At 39.2% G+C, this 19,225-nt stretch overlaps 1 protein-coding gene across 1 annotated transcript in view; it reads left to right on the top strand.

Annotated features, from left to right (window-relative positions):
* Window positions 1–2,641: 2,641 nt before the first annotated feature.
* Window positions 2,642–19,225, top strand: part of LOC149246654 (chloroplast stem-loop binding protein of 41 kDa b, chloroplastic-like) — a 57,092-nt gene continuing 40,508 nt past the window's right edge. Inside the window, exons 1-2 of the mRNA XM_089457992.1 lie at window positions 2,642–2,968; window positions 3,064–3,216. Of these exons, the coding sequence (XP_089314118.1) occupies window positions 2,801–2,968; window positions 3,064–3,216 (321 nt within the window). The 5' untranslated portion in view covers window positions 2,642–2,800. The remainder of the gene's footprint in view (window positions 2,969–3,063; window positions 3,217–19,225) is intronic.

Here is a 19,225-nt window from a genome sequence, read left to right as displayed (position 1 = left end):
CCCATTTTATGTTTGCCCCTTTTTTTTTTCATGTCCCTCTCTTGCGCGTTGACTTCCAAACACACGCTATGAGAATAGGGACAATATGGGTGTGTCTTTCACTTAGGCAAACCATACACAACTTCAATGCTTAAATCAATGGGGTCATAAATTTGCTAAGGAGATAGGTAATAAATACATGAAGTGCCTTGGATTTACACTCAGTGCAAGCAACTCCTTCTCCTCCTCAAATTTCTGAATCTGTGTACACTACTCTAGCCTAATCATGATTTGTATTTCTACATTATTTACATGATTTTGTTAGAAATTAATTAACGGAGCAATGAAATGCACAAAATATTGCAGAAACATAAACACATAAAACAAGAGAGACATAGATATACGCGGTTCACCCAATTCGGGCTATGTCCACGGAGAAACAACTAGTTCTTCCTTTTATATAATCCCACAAAATGAAGAGATACAACCTACAACAGATTTGTTGTGATTTCCTCTTCGCTCTCACACAGTCCCCTCTTCCTTTCTCGCTCAGAATAATAATCCACAATCGCAATACAATTCCCTCATATAAACCGAGGGGGTGCCTTTTAGAGAAACAAACCCTAAATTAACATAACTTCTATCGTTAGATCATCCGCTTAATGAACGATCCAAATTGACTACGAAATTACAATATTTTACAAGGCAAATTTTCATCTATTTTTAGCTTTGGGGGCGTTGCTCCCTGATGGCGATTAAACGACTGGTGTTGCCACCCTATTAGGAACAGGGGTCCAACACAACTGAAATAAAAACTTCTGAACAATCAGGAAGATGATCAGGCCCCACATCCAACATAATTACAATTCATAGTGACATTTACAAGAGGGGTAGCAAAAAGGGTTGTCCCACCCTACACTTTTGAGATGATCTCTCCCTCTCGTGGCTCTTAGATCCATGTGATGCTCCCTTTTACTGGCACCCTTCCAACCACTTTGAATCATGGTTGACCACATTCCTTTGTTTAAGATGCAGATGTGGCTCTGTTTCGCTATCACTACCTTTTCGCCTATCCATCTTTGTCTCTTTCTTAACACATCCCCCCTTGTTCTTGCCTTTTTCCAATCCTTGTGTAGTCGCCATGCTGCTACCGAGCTTGGGTTTGCAGGGGCATAATGTACTATCAAGAATGGGCAAGTCGTGGCAACACATGAACTCATCAGAGAGTGGAGGAAGCAATAACTCCTTTTCAGGAGCTTACCCCATCCCCCATTCAGGAAGAACTCACTCATGCCGAGCCAAAAGGAACCACCCAGAGGCACCTCCTCTTAGACATTAAGGTACTGGCAGAGTTGGTTTACAAGTTGCCTATTGCAAGGCACACATGTGGGTACTTCAATCAGTATATGCACATGGTGGACCTATACTAGCACATGAAATTCCTATTGGGCAAGGTTCTCCTGGATCGACATGAGAACAAAGAGGACCTCCTCCTCTGCCTAGAGCATTTACATTGGCACATGATAAACTTGGATCATGGATTGAAGCGCATCGAGAAGCATCTTGGCATTCCCCTACTACGACTGCTCACAGGCAACAACAAGGAGCATATCCAAGTTACAACGACAAATTCAAACCCCTCTCCCTAGTCTCTTTACTCTTGTTATATCTTTGGTTTCTCAGTTTCCTATTTACTTGTTTTTGCTCTCATAACCTCGAAGGCACGCATATTAACATATGTATGGTATATTTTGAACTCTTGGGCAACTTTTTGTCCTCTAACCCTGTTAACATTATGCGTTTTTGGATATGGTTGAGTTTCCCCAATGACCAACCAATATAAAACCTTTAATTTTTTAAGATAATCTCTTATTTTGAAAGCAATACAAATTTTATTTAATCTATTTATCATTTTAATGGTTAATTAACAAAAATAAAAATCTAAACATTTTTTTTATTTAAGAGTAAAATTGTATTATTTTATTTTAATTATAACTTTAAACGAAATAACATCTAAATATTTATTTTTATTTAAAATTTGAGCGTATGAAAAATGAAATTGTAATTTATTTTTATGACAATTTTATAGCAAATTCCCTATAAATTCCCTGCGTGAAAGTAAACGTGTATGATAAGGAAGAGGTACGGAAAAAACGGAGTTGTCTATAATGCGATTTTTTGGAGATTCCGGTGACGAAATCCCGTAGAAGAAATTGAGGTTAAATCTTGATTTGTTGCAGTTAAAATGGTTTTTTAACTGCATATTTGGATTCAGCACCCTGAAAAACCCTTGGGACGCTTTGATTGTGCAGAAACTAGTGATAGAAACTTGCGATTCCAATAAATTGCTGCCAGATTTTGACCGGAAAAACCCACAGGAAAGGCTTCCAAAAAGTCTCATTATAGACAAATGCGGAAAAAACACGGAAAAACCCACCGGAAAGGCTTCCAAAAAGTCTCATTATAGACAAATGCGGAAAAAACACCCTTTCTCACTCGAGCGTGATTCCTCAGCGGGATAAAGTTTAAACAACGCCTGTATCCATCAGTGTCCACAAGGATTCTACCAACATGTCACTGCAACATAAAGCAGATGAAATTTACCGTTTATGTTAAATGTTTATCTGTGATATAACGACATGGGCAGCCTTATCCTCATCCCTCGTCATCCTCATGTATGTGCCTGTGGCCAAGAACCATCCTCCAGAAGAAGAAACACTTCTTCTTCTACTCCTGCAACTCATGGCTTCATTTCATTTCATTACACCTCCACTCCCAAAGCTACTGACTTGAGGATTATAATATTACAAGCTAAACCAGAATGATGGCCATGAATGTAATGAACCATATCAGTGGCATTGCCATTGCAAATACCATCAATATTAACAGCAACAACGTTAAAGCATTTTTCACGGGATCAAAACCTGCATTTCTGACTGCATCTTCGTCCCAATTCAATGGCGTACGACTGGATATTCACCCACAACAGGTTATTTTCAATGCCCATCGTCATGCATTTAATAATCAATGTGAGTTCTATGAGACAATCAGAGTTATATCAGTTTCTTCTTTCTCTTTCTGCAGCTTCAGACCAACAAACTATCATACCGGTCCAGGGGACGGATGGAGGTCACTGCTTCGTCATCTGCAGTAGCTCCCAAGAAGATATTGATCATGGGTGGTACACGTTTTATTGGCGTTTACTTTTCGCGCCTGCTAGTAAAAGCAGGCCATGAGGTATTAAATTTTTATTTTTGGGTTTTTCTCAAGCAGGATTTTGGTATGCAGTACATCGTGTTTGGATGTTTCAATGCCCATGAATGGTTTGGCTGTTTGAAGGTCCATCAAACGTCATCTTACCCATCATTGCAAGTGTTATGAATATTATTTTCCCCATAATTAAAGTCCCCATTAAAATTCTGTTTCTTTAGCAGAGGTTAGCATATTGATTTTAGAGATGATTGATTAGCTATCACAATTTACTGAAGAGAAGAAGTATATTGTCAAATCATTCTCTAATTCCTGGTCTAGACGGTAAAATGCCATCCTATGCTGCCACCATGAAGACACCAGTCCAGTTATCATGTACTTGTCAATAGTGCTAAACTGCATTGGGGGATGAGTTTATTGGCTGTAGCAATCCACACGTTTATATAGAACAGGGTGCCTGTGATGGAGGGGCATGTAACTTAGTGATAGAGAAGCCCCTCAGCTGGGCAGCGTCTGGGTTCAATTCCTAAGGTGTCTAGCATGCCTGAGCCAAAGTATGGCTGGAGAGGGATATTTGAAATAGTAATCCACACCATTGGATCAAACCATTAAGGATGCCTGTCTAAAAGAGAATGTACCTCAATGGTATGGCAGCTCATTTGTGTGAACAAGTCCTGGGTTTGATTACTGGTCTTCTATCATTCAGAGTGGGTAGATGGTTGTGGACCTGAGCCAAAGTGGAGCATGAGGGAGGGTGTTGGAGGTACCAAACCACATCTTTAGATTAAATTGTTAAAGGTGCCCATCATTAAGGCACATGTAGATCAGCGTAGAGCAGTCTGTCAGCCAAAGGCAGGTCTTGGGATTGATTCCTAGCTTGGGATTGAACAAAGTAGGTATGAGGTGGCTAGTGTTGGAAAATGTAACTAGTTTCAGTCTTCATAATTGTCATTGTACTCATGTCATCATGTATACCTCATGCTACAAGAAAAAGAAGAAAAGAAAAATATTATTTTCAAGCATGGGTTTCATGTTTCTTTTGATTGGTCATCTAGGTTAAGCATGTTCTTCATGCTTCTAAGGTTTGTCATGTCATAAGAATTATTGTCATGAGTCAAGAGAGTCAATATCATTTGTATAAGACCCTATTGGGCAAGGTGTAAGATGTAAAATATATTAATTTTATGTTTAGAAAGTCAAAAAGACATCCAAGCACAAGTCGGCAAGCACAAGTCGGCCTAGAAGAGGCTATTCGACCTCCACAGATGTGTATATATAGAATCAGTTTTGACCTCATTTGACACACATTCGATCTGCACAAGAGACAAGTTTGATTTGAAGCAAGGAGCAAGAAGGAAGCAAGAGCGAAGGTCAAGGAAGCAAGAAGAAATCAAGAAAAGGAAGAAAGATCTGATTTTGAGCCTTATTCTCTCACACGTGCGAAGGAATTAGGGTTTCTGCAGCTATTGCAGGGCCGAGAGTTGCAGGTCGAGATTGCAGATCCGAGTTAGGGGCTGAAGCTGAGATTTGAAGCAAGTTGAAGGAGGATTGACCCTTGTTGACTTGGTTGATCTTTGACCTATTTGGAAGAGATTCTTGGAGGGTTGACTTGGTGCTTGGAAGAGGTCTTTGTTTTCTCATTTGAAGCAGATTCTATAAGAAGAGAAGAGATTCTTTTTGGGTTTTCCCCTTGGAGGAGTTTTGCCCTTGCTTGGAGCCTACTTCTTGTGTCCATTGTCTTTATTGCTTTTGCTCTTGATAATTGTTTGATGAAAAGATCTAATAAAGAAACATAAGAAGATAACTAAAGTTCACAAGAAATTATTAAGGTTAAGGAGAATTGGCTTAAATAACTGCCATACTAGATTCTCCAACATGGTACGAGAGCTAAGGTGAAGAAGAGAAGGCAGCTTGGTGAACATCTTGTTGACGTAGGAAAGGATTGCTTGTCAAGGAGAATCATTTGCAAAAGGACACAAGGAAAGAAGAAGAAGACCTATTGACCTAGAAGGAAGGTTACTACATCAAACTTTCATTAAAGATCTCATCATCTTAAGAAGGATCAAGCTCTCATTGAAGGAAGGAAGGATAAACTCTTGTTGAAGGCTCTCTAGTGCACTCCATCATCTTGAAGAAAAGGAAGCATCAAAGAATCTTGGGATCATCATCCACTCTTTGAAGTTGTTTGAAGACACTATTGTTAAAGGCATCCTAGAAGTCATCATTCTAGGGCATCTTTGAAGTCTCTTTGAAGGTCTTGAAAGCATCAAGATAGTTGAAGACATCATCAAAAAGGAGGACTCTTGGTTGACAAGTAAGTATCATATTGTCTTCTATGTCTCAACCTATAGATCAAATGGCTACATTTTGCAAGGAAAGCAACAAGCTCATTGGATCAACAAACTTCCTAGCATGGAAGAAGAGGATTGACTTGGTACTCACAGAAAATGAAGTCATGGAATATGTTCTTGGTGAAGTTACTATACTGGACAAAGAGAAGACTCAAGAGTTAGCAAAATACAAGAAGGGAGAAGTGATGACACAAAGGATCATTATTGAATCCATAAAGGATTATCTTGTTCCCCTTGTTACTGATTTGAAGACATCCAAATATATGTATGATAAGTTGGTGAAATTGTACTCTATAAGTACATCAGGTCAAAAGATATCCTTAAGGAATCAACTATATAGAATAAGGAAGTCAAAGGATGAAGACATGGTCACTTATCTTACGAAGATCTCACAAAATAAGGGACCAGTTGCAAGGGCTTGGGGAAGTTGTTTGAGATTAAAAAATGACTAGTTGTATATTAAATGCCTTGCCATCTAATTGGAGTAGTTTTGCAACTAGTATCTACTCTAGAAAAGATACTACTCCTTTTGATGAGTCATGGGCTCAATGTATCTTGAAAGAAACAAGGATAAAGGAAAAGGATGAAACTAAATCAAATGAGAAATCTCAAGCTTTTATTGTAAAATCCAAGAAGAAGAAGAAAGGGAAGTTTGGAAATTCCAAAGGAAAACTAGATATGTCCAACATTAAATGCTTTGGATGCGATAAGTATGGACATTTTAAGAGGGATTGTCCGAACAAAAACAACAAAAGGAAGGAAAGTGGTGAAGCTCACATAGTTGAGGAAAAGAGATAACCTGAGAAGAAGCCGAAAGGAGAAGATCCCAAGGATCTTTACTATTGAAGGAAGCTCCATCTTTATTAGGTTCATTATGCAATTTGTCTTTCTTTTATTAGAAAGTAGAAAGTAGAATAGCATGCATTGTTGCATTCTCTAGAAGAGTCTTGGTTTTGTAAAAAGCATGGCATCATAGAAAGAAGCATATGATAGTAGAATTAGAGTCTACATAATCAAGTTGCTTTGAAAGGAATCATCTAGCTTAAAAGAATGAGAAGATTGGGACCATATTGCATATTATAGTTCATCCAAGCATTTTCTAACATAATGTTAGAGGTAGTCATTTTGCAAATAGGATCATTAAAAATCCTCCTATAAGAACCATCATTTAGGAAGGTTCTTGGAAGAAGAATTATGACTGGTATATATTCCATCTAGTATGGAATCTATAGTCTTGAAGGATGAAGGCATGCAAAATGGTCGAATTACAGTTTGAAAAGCAAAATTGAAGTCTTTCTCCTCTTAAAGGAAAGCTTAATCTTCAATAAGGTTGGAAGCAAGCTCATTCAAAGAAAGTATGGCTAGATGGTTGTATGGAAGCAAAGGAATGCATGTTTTTAAATAAATTTTCTTTAAGGTAGGGTTCATATCTACAAGAATCTTACAGAAAGAGAATATGCTTGGTAAGTCTTCCATATGGTTATTCGATGCTTGGAAGAAGAAGTTTGGTATGCTTCGAAATGGCTAAAGATCAAGACTCTCCCGCAAAATAGCATGGCATAAATCAACATCAAGTATGGTCTCCAGAAAAAGGAAAGAGAGTTGATAATGACAACTCCAAGGAAGATATTGTAGCTTGCTAATCAAGTTCGATCCATGGGCACCTTCATTAAAAGTGAATGCATGGGGAAGGATTCTTGCACAATATGAAGATGGACCATACAGAAGGATGTTGATCTCAAAGGATACAAATAAGCAAATACTTTGATGTAAGGGCCATCATAAGGTAATTCTGATATTAATACTTTGGTTATCTGGTTGACATAGTTTTCTACCTGGAAGTATATTGCAAAAGTGCATGATGGCAGTTGAGGCAAGTTCAACTTTTGGTTTTTTGAACTCAATTATATGGTTAAGATGTGTACTTCATTTTGGAATTGAAAGGTAGCAGTACAAGAAGATAGCCTAAAGTTCATGATGATCACTTTCATGTTTAGAGGAAGCTTAGCTTCACTTTGGAAGATCCAACATAATGCCTTTATTGATGATGACTAATGGAAAGTGATATGAAAGGTTGATGGTCGGAATCCTGTCACATGATTAAAGAAAGAAGATGGCTCCATAACATCTAGGAAGAAAGGAGGAGTCATGCAGCTATTACTTGAAGATCTCCATGAAGAACTTGTAGCTGATACATTTATGAAGACAAGCTAAAGAGCTTGTGGTTAAGACTTCCAAATTAAAAGGAAGTAAGGAATTTCCTCTAAGTTTGAGAGGAAGTAAGAAGTCTCCTTGAATAATTGAAAAAGGAGCAAGGATCAATTCCCTAATCAAAAGGGAATGAGGATCTCCTCTCTAGTTAAGAGGGAGTGATGTTAAGACATCATATTCTCCATGTGTCATGCACTAGACCAGGACTAACAGCCGTAAGTCTTAGTGAAGGCACTGGGAAGGAGAATGGAGGATTGGATAAGCATCTAAGATCAATACTTCTTGAGGATAAAGAATCCAAGATAGGAAGTATTCTTGTTGAATGGAACTCTTTGAGGATTGGATAGGTATCCAAGATAAGAGTGGTCGAAGAAGACCAATATTCTTTGAGGATTGGGAATCCAAGATAGGAATAGTCCTAAAAGGACATACTTAGTGAACATCCGGATAGGGTATGTGCCTTGAGAGGTAGTGTGGTATCTCATGTAAAGCCTCCCAACATTATGCTCTCATATAAGAAGAGCTTGTCAGTTAAGGCCTATTGAGAAATTTATGACATTCAATGTTAACAATTTCTCTGCTTGATAATTGCTTGTGATATGTTTTTACTTCTTAACTTATGATCTTTCTTTGTTATCTTCTTAGTGTGTTCGTTTCATCAAGACAATTACCAATAAATAAAGACAAGTGACAGTATATAGGCTTCTCCAGCTAGGGCCAAAACCTCTCACCTCTTGAGAGGAAAACCCGATAAAATTCTTCTTCTAGATCTTCAATTGATAAGTACCAAGACCATGACACAGACCCTTGACTATAGTATCCTCCCAAGAACCTTGTCACCCACCTTGATGTTCTACCTCTTCCTTTCTTTGCCTTTTCTCCTAGAGAAACTCAGTCTCTATCTCTTATACTGCACCTTCACAACTTCCCTAGAGAATCTCGGTCTCTAGGTCTTCTAGAGAGAACCTCGGTCTCTACTTTGATCACTTAGTAGAGTCTCTCTCTTGCTGCCCCAGAAGAATTTCACTGCCTTAACTTCGCACTGCCCAGAAGAATCTGCTGCCCAGACTTCGCACTTCCCAAAAGAATCTTCGCTATACCCAAAAGATGATGTCCCAGAAGAATCTTCACACTTCTCTTTTGCTGCTCCTTCGCTCTCCTTTTAGCCCTCTTTCTTCTGCCTTCTCTTCGCACTTTTCCAGTGAATGCTTGTCCGAATTGTGTGTCTCCAAATGAGGCCGAGTAGGGCTATTTATACCCTTCTTCGCTGCCCTTTAGGCCGACTTGACAACTGGAGTTTAGGCCGACTTGAAGGGGTTTGGTGACAAGTTCTTGGAGGATACTTTACATAGACAATATTGACCTATTACAAAGTGTAACATGACTTCATTTACATGACAATGACTCTTTTATGTCTAGATGAATAAACCCTAAAGACTCTCAATGGGAGTCTTGACTCAAAAACAAAATCCCTTGCTCATGAAACCCATGAAGCAAGTCAACATAATAATTACATTTTTCTTATTTACATCTCTTTACATAAAATCATAATTACATGTCATTATGAAGACCGAACCTAGTTACACTTTTCAACACTCCCTCTTAACTAGGGAGGTATTCATAATGGTACCTTGGACTTTCTCAATCTGAAGAATCTCTCATAAGAAGAATTCGGATTTGTAACTCATTTGTATAGCATCATACCAACCAACATTTATATAGCAAGGCCTTGACTAACAACTCTATCTCTCCACAAGATCAGAGCAAAATGTTGGCGAGACCAATGATTTATAGACATACTCATCATTGTCTCTCTCAGAACATACCCCACCTGGGTTCTCTCAGGATATGCTCCATAAGGACTATTCTTTTCTTGGACTCCCCAGTCCCCAAAAGAATATCGATCCTCCACAACTACTCTTTCATGGGATTCCCTATCTCATCCCACAAGAGCATCAGATGCCAAATGATTACACAATCCTCCATTCTGTCTTCTCAGGTGAAGCACAGAACAACATGTCTATCGCTCCTTCTTATACTAGGAGGATTTATTCCATTGTACTCATTCCTATCACATAGGAATGTACCTAAGCTTCCGGCTTAGGAATTTCTGAGTTTCTTCCAAGTAAGAAACTTCTTCTCATGCTCCCTCTTAACTAGGGACCTATAGCAGCTCTTCATGTGGAGATCCTAAAACAATCAACTGCATGAAGAGCTCCTTTCTTCGATGTCATGAATTTCTTTAAGGAGTCTTCAACTTTTGGGAACTTCTATATATAGGGCATAGATCATCCATCACTTTTATCCATGAGTTAGTCATGTCCTTAACTCATCAGAAAGTGATCTATCAGATTTTCCATCTGGCTTTGCTTCATGTCATTCTACTTTCATGCCATATTTCTCGGAAGGACATTACATCCTTCTATATGGTCTGCTTGGAAGTCATTCACAGATCTTCCCTTTGACAGTCCTACATAAGCCCAACTAGATGTTAGTTCAAAAATAATCACTAAACACTTCAAATCATATTTACCTTTGTGATGATCTTTCACCATGACATCTTCCTGTAAGTATTAGCATCCTGCATGCAGATTGACACATCTCCCACATATGTTCAGTGTTAAGGGTCTCTATCTTTTTCCGACTTCCATTAGAGTCTTCACATTCTTCCGGGAGATCTTCTAGTCAAATCTTCTTGGATTTCGGATGTTGAATGCCTTCTACTTTCATTGCATATTATCACGATCTCTTCCTACCTTTTCACACACTTCATTCCCAGGGGCTTCCAATCAGAGTTCCTCAATCGTAGTCAACCACCTCATACTTCATATGATGACATATTAAGTTGATTTCATCTAGTGTAACTCATGCCTTCCGACATTCTTTTGTAGGAGGAGATTCCTTTCCTTTGATCGTGCTTCTTAAAATAGAAGTGGTGATCCTTCTTACCTGCAACCATACGACATGACTTTATAACATTAAGTACGAGAATACATACCTCATTTTACCTTTAGGTCATCTAGGCTTCTTTCAGTAGCTTCCTTGATTGAAAAGATCTTCAACCCCTTGATCTGCTTCATCTCTCATGTCATCATACCATCATCCCATGAACTCCACAAGTTGGAGTTCTTGATGAAACACTTGCTTCCTTTCTAGATTGGTGAATCCTCCAATGAGGATTCCATCTTGCATATCCTTATTCAACATATGTTTCCTTGATGTATGATGAGACTTGTCCTAGATGACTTCTTCCTTTGATCTTCCAATGAGGTCACCAAGAGCTATATCCTTCAAAGTTGACTATCATAGATTTTGTTCCAACAGTCCTTCATGTTTCCCTATGGTTATGTCATGAGCTCTTGCTTCTAATGCTTCTCTTCCTTGGACTTCCTTCTTTCAGCTTCCTCCACTTCTTCGGTGAAATGGACTTCTTCTCTATCCTTCTTGATATTGTCCTTCTTAGGCTAAGGACAATATTTCCTGTAATGTTCATAGCAATGAATCTTAGCTATGTTCTTCTTTTCTTTCGACAAAGTGTTTGAATTCTTTCATTTGATTCTTCAACACTTTTGCTCTCAACTTGTCTTCTTGCATAGAAACCACAAGTTGTCGAATGAGGTAACTTTCTTATCCCCATGGATATCTGTTACCTTGATTATCAGTTAGTGCATTATAGATCAATGATGATTATCTTCTTTCCTAGATCTCGTAGATGAGATCTTATGAAGATATCCTTCATCCTTTGATACCTTTGATTTTGTGTAGACCGTATCTTCAGAGAGTATTCCTACTAGATTATCATATACATCTCTTTGATGTCTCCAATATTGCTATATGAAGGGACCTTTAATAAAAATCCCTTTCCATGAATTCAGAGGAGACCTTTCCATTGATATGTTCAATGACTTCAACTTCTTAGAGGACTATATCTATCCTCCTTTTCCATGCAAGGAATTTTGATGACCCATCCAACTTATAAATCTCCTTGCAAACACGAAGTCATTTTACCAAATTGATTAAAGAATGAAAAATACTTACTTGACAAGTGAAGATGAAATCTTCACCTTGATCACTTTGATAATGGTTGAAGAAGATGTATTAGTGATCCCTCTTGGATGATCTTCTTCCAAATGAAGAAGCCTTTCTTCAATAGAAAAGGTTGCTCCTTTTTGATGAGGATGATTTGCTGCTTCCTCAGATGATCTTCTTCTAGGGCAAGGAGAGGATTCTTGCTTGCTTTATAACCTTGAAAATGGTGACAATGCCTTCTTGCCTTTAATATACTTTGACTTCTCTTGTAGTGTAGATCAGAAATGCTTCTAGGGTTTCGACTTTCTCCAAGATGATGTGATCTTCATCTTTAAAGTCCTTCGAGCTATCTTTCCTTGTAGACAACTTGATGAGGGTCTTTGTGGCCTTTTGATGATAACTATAGAAACAAAAGCTCTTGCTGTTGTAGACTACTTCTTCGATCTAGGGTTTGATTCTTCAATGTAGATCTTGATCTTTTGATTTGATAACCTTCAACTTGCTTTGATGCCTTCCTTGAAACTTGATCCTTGAATGTCTCTTTGATTAGATGCCCTTCCTTTGACTTCAGCACCTTAGCTCTGATACCATGTTGAGAAATCTAGGGCATTCAATGTTAACAATTTCTCTGCTTGATAATTGCTTGTGATATGTTTTTACTTCTTAACTTATGATCTTTCTTTGTTATCTTCTTAGTGTGTTCTTTTCATCAAGACAATTACCAATAAATAAAGACAAGTGACACAGTATATAGGCTTCTCCAGCCAGGGCCAAAACCTCTCACCTCTTGAGAGGAAAACTCGATAAAATTCTTCTTCTAGATCTTCAATTGATAAGTACCAAGACCATGACACAGACCCTTGACTATAGTATCCTCCCAAGAACCTTGTCACCCACCTTGATGTTTTGCCTCTTCCTTCCTTTGCCTTTTCTCCTAGAGAAACTCAGTCTCTATCTCTTATACTGCACCTTCAGAACTTCCCTAGAGAATCTCTATCTCTAGGTCTTCTAGAGAGAAACTCGGTCTCCACTTTGATCACTTAGTAGAGTCTCTCGCTCGAGAAGAATTTCACTGCCTTAACTTCACACTGCCCAAAAGAATTTGCTGCCCGGACTTCGCACTTCCCAAAAGAATCTTCGCTATACCCATAAGAATCTCCGCACTTCTCTTTTGCTTCTCCTTCTTCGCTCTCCTTTTAGCCCTCTTTCTTCTGCCTTCTCTTCGCACTTTTCCAGTGAATGCTTGTTCAAATTATGAGTCTCGAAATGAGGCCGAGTAGGGCTATTTATACCCTTCTTCGCTGCCCTTTAGACCAACTTGACACTTGGAGTTTAGGCCGACTTCATCTTGCAGTTTCTTCATAGTTTGTAGGCCATCTTGAAGGGGTTTGGTGACAAGTTCTTGGAGGATACTTTACATAGACAGTATTGACCTATTATAAAGTGTAACATGACTTCATTTACATGACGATGACTCTTTTATGTCTAAATGAATAAACCCTAAAAACTCTCAATGGGAGTCTTGACTTAAAAACAAAATCCCTTGCTCATGAAACCCATGAAGCAAGTCAACATAATAATTACATTTTTCTTACTTACATCTCTTTACATAAAATCATAATTACATGTCATTATGAAGACCGAACCTAGTACACTTTTCAACAAGGCCTTACTATGTTGACAATGCTGGTCATGATGTTGATGCTTAAAGATGACTTACCAATCCGACTCTTCTTATGAGAACTCTTCAGTTTGAGAAAATTCTTGTACCAATTGTACAATTATGAATACCTCCCTAGTTAATAGGGAGTGTTGGAAAATGTAACTAGTTTTAGTCTTCATAATTGTCATTGTACTCATGTCATTATGTATATCTTATGTTACAAGAAAAAGTAAAAGAAGAAAAGAAAAATATTATTTTCAAGCATGGGTTTCATGCTTCTTTTGATTGGTCATCTAGGTTAAGCATGTTCATGCTTCTATGGTTTTTTCATGTCATAAGAATTATTGTCATGAGTCAAGAGAGTCAATATCATTTGTATAAGACCCTATTGGGAAAGATGTAACATGTAAAAGATATTAATTTTATGTCTAGAAAGTCAAAAAGACCTCCAAGCACAAGTCGGCCCTGCTAGTGACAAGTCGGCCTAGAAGAGGCTATTCGACCTCCACAGATGTGTATATATAGAAGCAGTTTCGACCTCATTTGACACACATTTGATCTGCACAAGAAACAAGTTCGATCTGAAGCAAGGAGCAAGAAGGAAGCAAGAGCGAAGGTCAAGGAAGCAAGAAGAAATCAACAAAAGGAAGAAAGATCTGATTTTGATCCTTATTCTCTCACATGTGCGAAGGAATTAGGTTTTCTGTAGCTATTGCATGGCCGAGAGTTGCAGGTCGAGCTTGCAGATCCGAGTTAGGGGCCGAAGTTGAGATTTGAAGCGGGTTGAAGGCAGACTGACTCTTGTTGACTTGGCTGATCTTTGACCTATTTGGAAGAGATTCTTGGAGAGTTGAATGGGTGCTTGGATGAGGTCTTGTTCTAGAGGTTTGGGTCTTGGTTTTGTCATTTGAAGCAAATTCTATAAGAAGAGAAGATATTCTTTTTGGGTTTTCCCCCTGGAGGGGTTTTTCTTTGGCTTGGAGGCTACTTCTTGTGTCCATTGTCTTTATTGTTTTTGCTCTCGATAATTGTTTGATCAAAAGATCTAACAAAGAAACATAAGAAGATAACTGAAGTTCACAAGCAATTATTAAGGTTACGGAGAATTGGTTTAAATAGCTTCCCTACTAGATTCTCTAATAGCTATGAGGCCTAAGCTAAAGTGTGGCTTGAGGGGGATTGTTTGAGGTAGAAATCCACACTTTTAAACCAAACCTTTAAGGGTGTTGTCATAAAGGGAGCATGTAAGGAAACGGTAGATCAACTCATTGACCAAGAACAGGACCTGGGTTTGATTTCTATCTAGGTGACCTAGGTTTGATTCCTAACTTGGGGTTTGAGGCTTGAGCAAGTAGGCTTAAGGAGGCTGGGAGGCCTGAGCAAAAGTGTGGTTTAAAGGGGCATGTTGGAGGTAGCAATTCACATCTTTAGATCAATTTTTTAAGAGTGTCCATTATGAATGGGTGTGTAGCTCATTGATAAAGCAACTAATCAACCAAGGGTAGTGTTGATAGAGAATTTTTTATTCTTCTCACAAAAACATCTCAAATCTTGTCAGGCTAAGTGAGATAAGCAGGAATATTATCCTAAGTTTATAGCCTTAAATTTTACACCCAAATTCCAAGATTCAAAGTTCTTCAAATCTATTTTTTTTTCAAATTATAATTTTTTTATGTTTTATTTGTAACAACTAAAAGAATAAAATAATAAAATAATGGTACATCAGTTTATGAACCTAAAATTTTCAAATTGATTGAAGTATAAAAATGAATAGCAATATCAATTTAGATACAAATTCCAGTAAAACAATTTGAGAAAGAGTTCGGCAATAAATATTATTGTAGACCTATCTGAATACACGACTGACTTTCTTTTCAAATCCTTGTGAGGATCAGGACCAAAGATGCCTTTATGTTAAAATTGGCAACTAGGGCCAAACTCCATGTGGGTCATATTATTTATGATTGTTGATATTTTTATTGGATCCCTCTCATTGAGAGGTGTAGGATTGATCTAAAGATCATCCGATTCCGATAAGTATTTATGAAGTTATGAATCTATTTATGTTATGGACAAACTGTTAAGTCGACCTGCAACTTATGTAGGCTCAGAAGCCCAATGGTCATGTCTATTCAACCTCTACGTTTTAGTATAAATAGAAGAGGACTTCAATTCATTTCTACAAACACTTGGATCTCTTCCTCTCTCTACTTGTGTTTGGGTTTTAGTAGGAGGAGAGATCCTAAGGAAAAGTCGGAAAAGCCAGAAAAGCCGGAAAAGCCAGAAAAGCCGAAAATGCCGGAACTGTCAGAACTGTCGGAAAAGCCGGAACTGTCAGAACTGCCAGAAAAGCCGGAAAAGCTAGAATTGCCAGAAAAGCCGGAAAAGCCAGAAAAGCCAGAAAAACCGGAACTGTCAGAAAAACCGGAAAAGTCGGAATAGCCGGGAAAGTTGGAACTGCCGGAAAAGCCGGAACTGCCAGAAAAGCCGGAATAGCCGGAAACGCTGGAAAAGCCAGAACTGTCGGAAACGCCGGAAAAGCCGGAAATACAGGTAAAATCTGGAAATGCCGGAACTGTCGGAACTGCCGGAAAAGCCGAAACTACCAAGAACTGCCGAAATGGCCGGAGCATCTGTCTCCGAAGGAAGGCAGCATGATGTATGAGATCATGGGTAGCATAATAAGCAGCATGATGATATGAGCGTGGGCAGCATAATGATGCATGATGATATGAGCATGGGCAGCATAATGATGAATGAGATCATGAGCATGGGCAGCTTAATGATGAATAAGACCATGGAAGATGCAGCATGATGAGCAACATGAAGATGAGAGCAGCTCAGTCATCAAGGTTCAACACATGTGACAGTACAACAGGGTGTCACACGGTAATGTGCAACAAATAGACAAGATGCAGCACTATGATAGGTGAACTAGTCACCTTAGAGAATCAGTTGAAGCAATATGTCTTCAATTGATCTCATGACGATATTAAAAGTCAAAGTGATTGACTTCTATTGTAAATGTACTGTCTCTCTCACATTCTCTGCTGAACTTTGAAGAACATAAAGGAAGAATTGATCAAGGGTTTCCCCACATTGTGGGGTTTGTCCCTGGCTAGCGCCACATCTTGTGTCCTCTTGTCTTGGCTTGTCTTCTGCGATTTATATTTATGTTCTATTTGTAGTTTACTTTATGCTGATGTGATGCTAATGTGGAAAAGAAATTGAAATAAATTGCTCTAGCATAGAACATACCTAAAATTAACATGGTTTCAGAGCTGAGGTGAAGACAATGCCCAAGCAAGAGTGAAAGAGCAATCACCAAAGACAATAAGGACAAGACAAAAGGATCAATGGGTTCCACATCTCTCTTCTAAGTTCACAAAGGGTGAAGTCGAAGCAGAGCATATTATTAGAATGGCGTAGCGGAAGTTTCTGATGGCCCATCTAAAGATCACTTCATTGGGAAGTTCGGATCTAAGGGTGGAACAAATTTCCTTCAGAAACTCCTCCTCCTGGACCCTTTACGTCAGCCTCTGCGCGGACCCTGGGACGTCTAAGCCTAAAACTGCCTCTGATAAAGTCGTTTTGCTTGTCTATGCTGAGGAAACTGATTCTCCGGTCCTTTGGAAGACTCTCCCGGCCCCTGGAAGCTGAATCGATTTTTCCTCTAACCAAATCAAATTGCTCTTCTGAAGCAACTGTGCAGTCCTCTGCATTGCCTCACTAGGAATAATTTGGCCCCTTGTTGCTGCCTCTCCGCTTCTGGAAAACTTCCTTCGGATTAATGTCTCTGCCCCTCACTAACTGTACTTCAATATTTGGCTCTCCGACGACTACTGCTGCTCTCTAGAAATTGATCTGCTGAGGAAATCAAATTGTTGAAGTGTATTCTCCATCACCACATCGATCCCTTCTTATATCTTCCTATTGGGACTCCAACGACCAAGATTAAATCTTAATCGATGGATCAGATCATTTTTGGATCGATCCGTGTGAGTTTCTAGAGAATTCTCACCTTGTCTTAATTAATTATGATTAATTAACCAGTTTTCCTAAGTTTAGACTTAGGAAACATTAAAAAATAGGCTAATAATCTAATTTAGTCATCTCTAGGTAGAATTTCCAGAAACGATTTATGGGTTTTGGAGATCTCATGCATTCTAGTCTCTCCACCAAATTTTGTGGCTAGAACACATCGGATGCTGTCGAAACTAACATTCCCTCTTAGCGAGAACTATGTTCTCTCTAGTGCTTCGCATCCTGCCACAACACCATGTCTTTGTATCACCTCCTGTCACACTGCTAAGTCTGGCCATACTGCCCACCAACCACTGTGTTGCTACTGACACTGCCAAATTGCTGCCAACGTTGCATCTGCACTGCAACTACCTCTCATTTGTTGCTGTTGTAACTGCAACTATTGTAACTGAGAAGCATCCAAAATACTGAATCATCTGTGTTCAGTATGATGCATTTGTCTCCTGAGTCTTTGGCTATTACTAGCATTTGCACTGTCACTGAAGACTCTCTGTTGCTGCCAACTCTGCACTGAGTCACCTACTATGCTTTTAACATTTAACTGCGCTCCTCAGCATCTGACTGCTACTAGTCTGCAATTGTCACTTTGGTACTGACTGCATCCACTGCCACTGATACATCCTGCTATTGAATACTATGGGCCCCTTGTAGCAAGGTAATGATCCATGAGGTGAGCTCTTTAAGGACCCTGCCCAATCTTTGTAACTCTTTGGGGTTACAACACCAAGTCTCCCCACCTCAGTCCTGGAGGTATATCTGCGAACATCGCAAAATATTCCTCCAACCTAGAGGATAGACTATCTATCTCAACATGTGCTGTCGCCTGGTCCTGCTTGTCCTTCTTCCTGAGAAGACACTGTGTACTCTAGTGGCCAAACTCGCCACACCTGAAGCTCTTGACCTTAGATAGGTCCTTCTTCTTCTTCTTCTGTTCCCCTTGCCCTTGATTGGGACTGTTAGATGCTAGGGCCACATTCTCCTCCTCCTTCACACCCTTTGATCCGCTGCTACTGCTACCACTGATGGAGCTCTTTAACAAAGCTCGCCTCAACTCCTCCTGTTGCAAATCGGCCCACATCCTATCCCATCTTGGCAAAGTGTCTCTGCCCAATATACTTTGGACAAACACTTGCCAATCCTCCGAGACACTGTTTAGAGCCAATCACACTAGCTCTGATGGTTGAGGTGTTTCTCCAACAACTGCAAGTTGATCTCGGACCTCCTGAATCCTAGTGAGGAAGGGATCTATGCCTTTTCTCGTCTACATCCTTATGCATCTTAGCTTTTCTTCTAGAAACACCTTCCGCTGCTTAGAAGTACCTTGATATAGCGTAGAAAGAGCTACCCACATCTCTATGGTTGTACCTTTGTCTGCCACATGTGAGACTATATGATCTCAGACTCCATCCAAGATCAACTGCTGCTTCACTGGGAGTAATTCGGCCCCTTGTTGTTGCCTCTCCGAATCTAGAAAACTTCCTCCGAATCACTGTCTCTGCCCCTCACTAACTCTGCTTCGATCTTTGGCTCTCCAGCAACTACTGCTGCTCTCTGGAAATCGATTTGCCAAGGAAATCAAATTGCTGAAGTGTATTCTCCATCACCACATTGATCCCTTCTTATATCTTCCTGTTGGGACTCCAACGACCAAAATTAAATCTTAATCAATGACTCAGATCATTTCTAGATCGATCCGTGTGAGTTTCTAGAGAATTCTCACCTTGACTTAATTAATTCT

The sequence above is a fragment of the Pinus tabuliformis genome, chromosome 7 (assembly GCF_031772625.1).
Source record: "Pinus tabuliformis cultivar Carrire ecotype Pingquan chromosome 7, CPIR1, whole genome shotgun sequence".
NCBI lineage: Eukaryota > Viridiplantae > Streptophyta > Pinopsida > Pinales > Pinaceae > Pinus > Pinus tabuliformis.
This window is presented reverse-complemented; position numbering and strand designations above follow the sequence as displayed.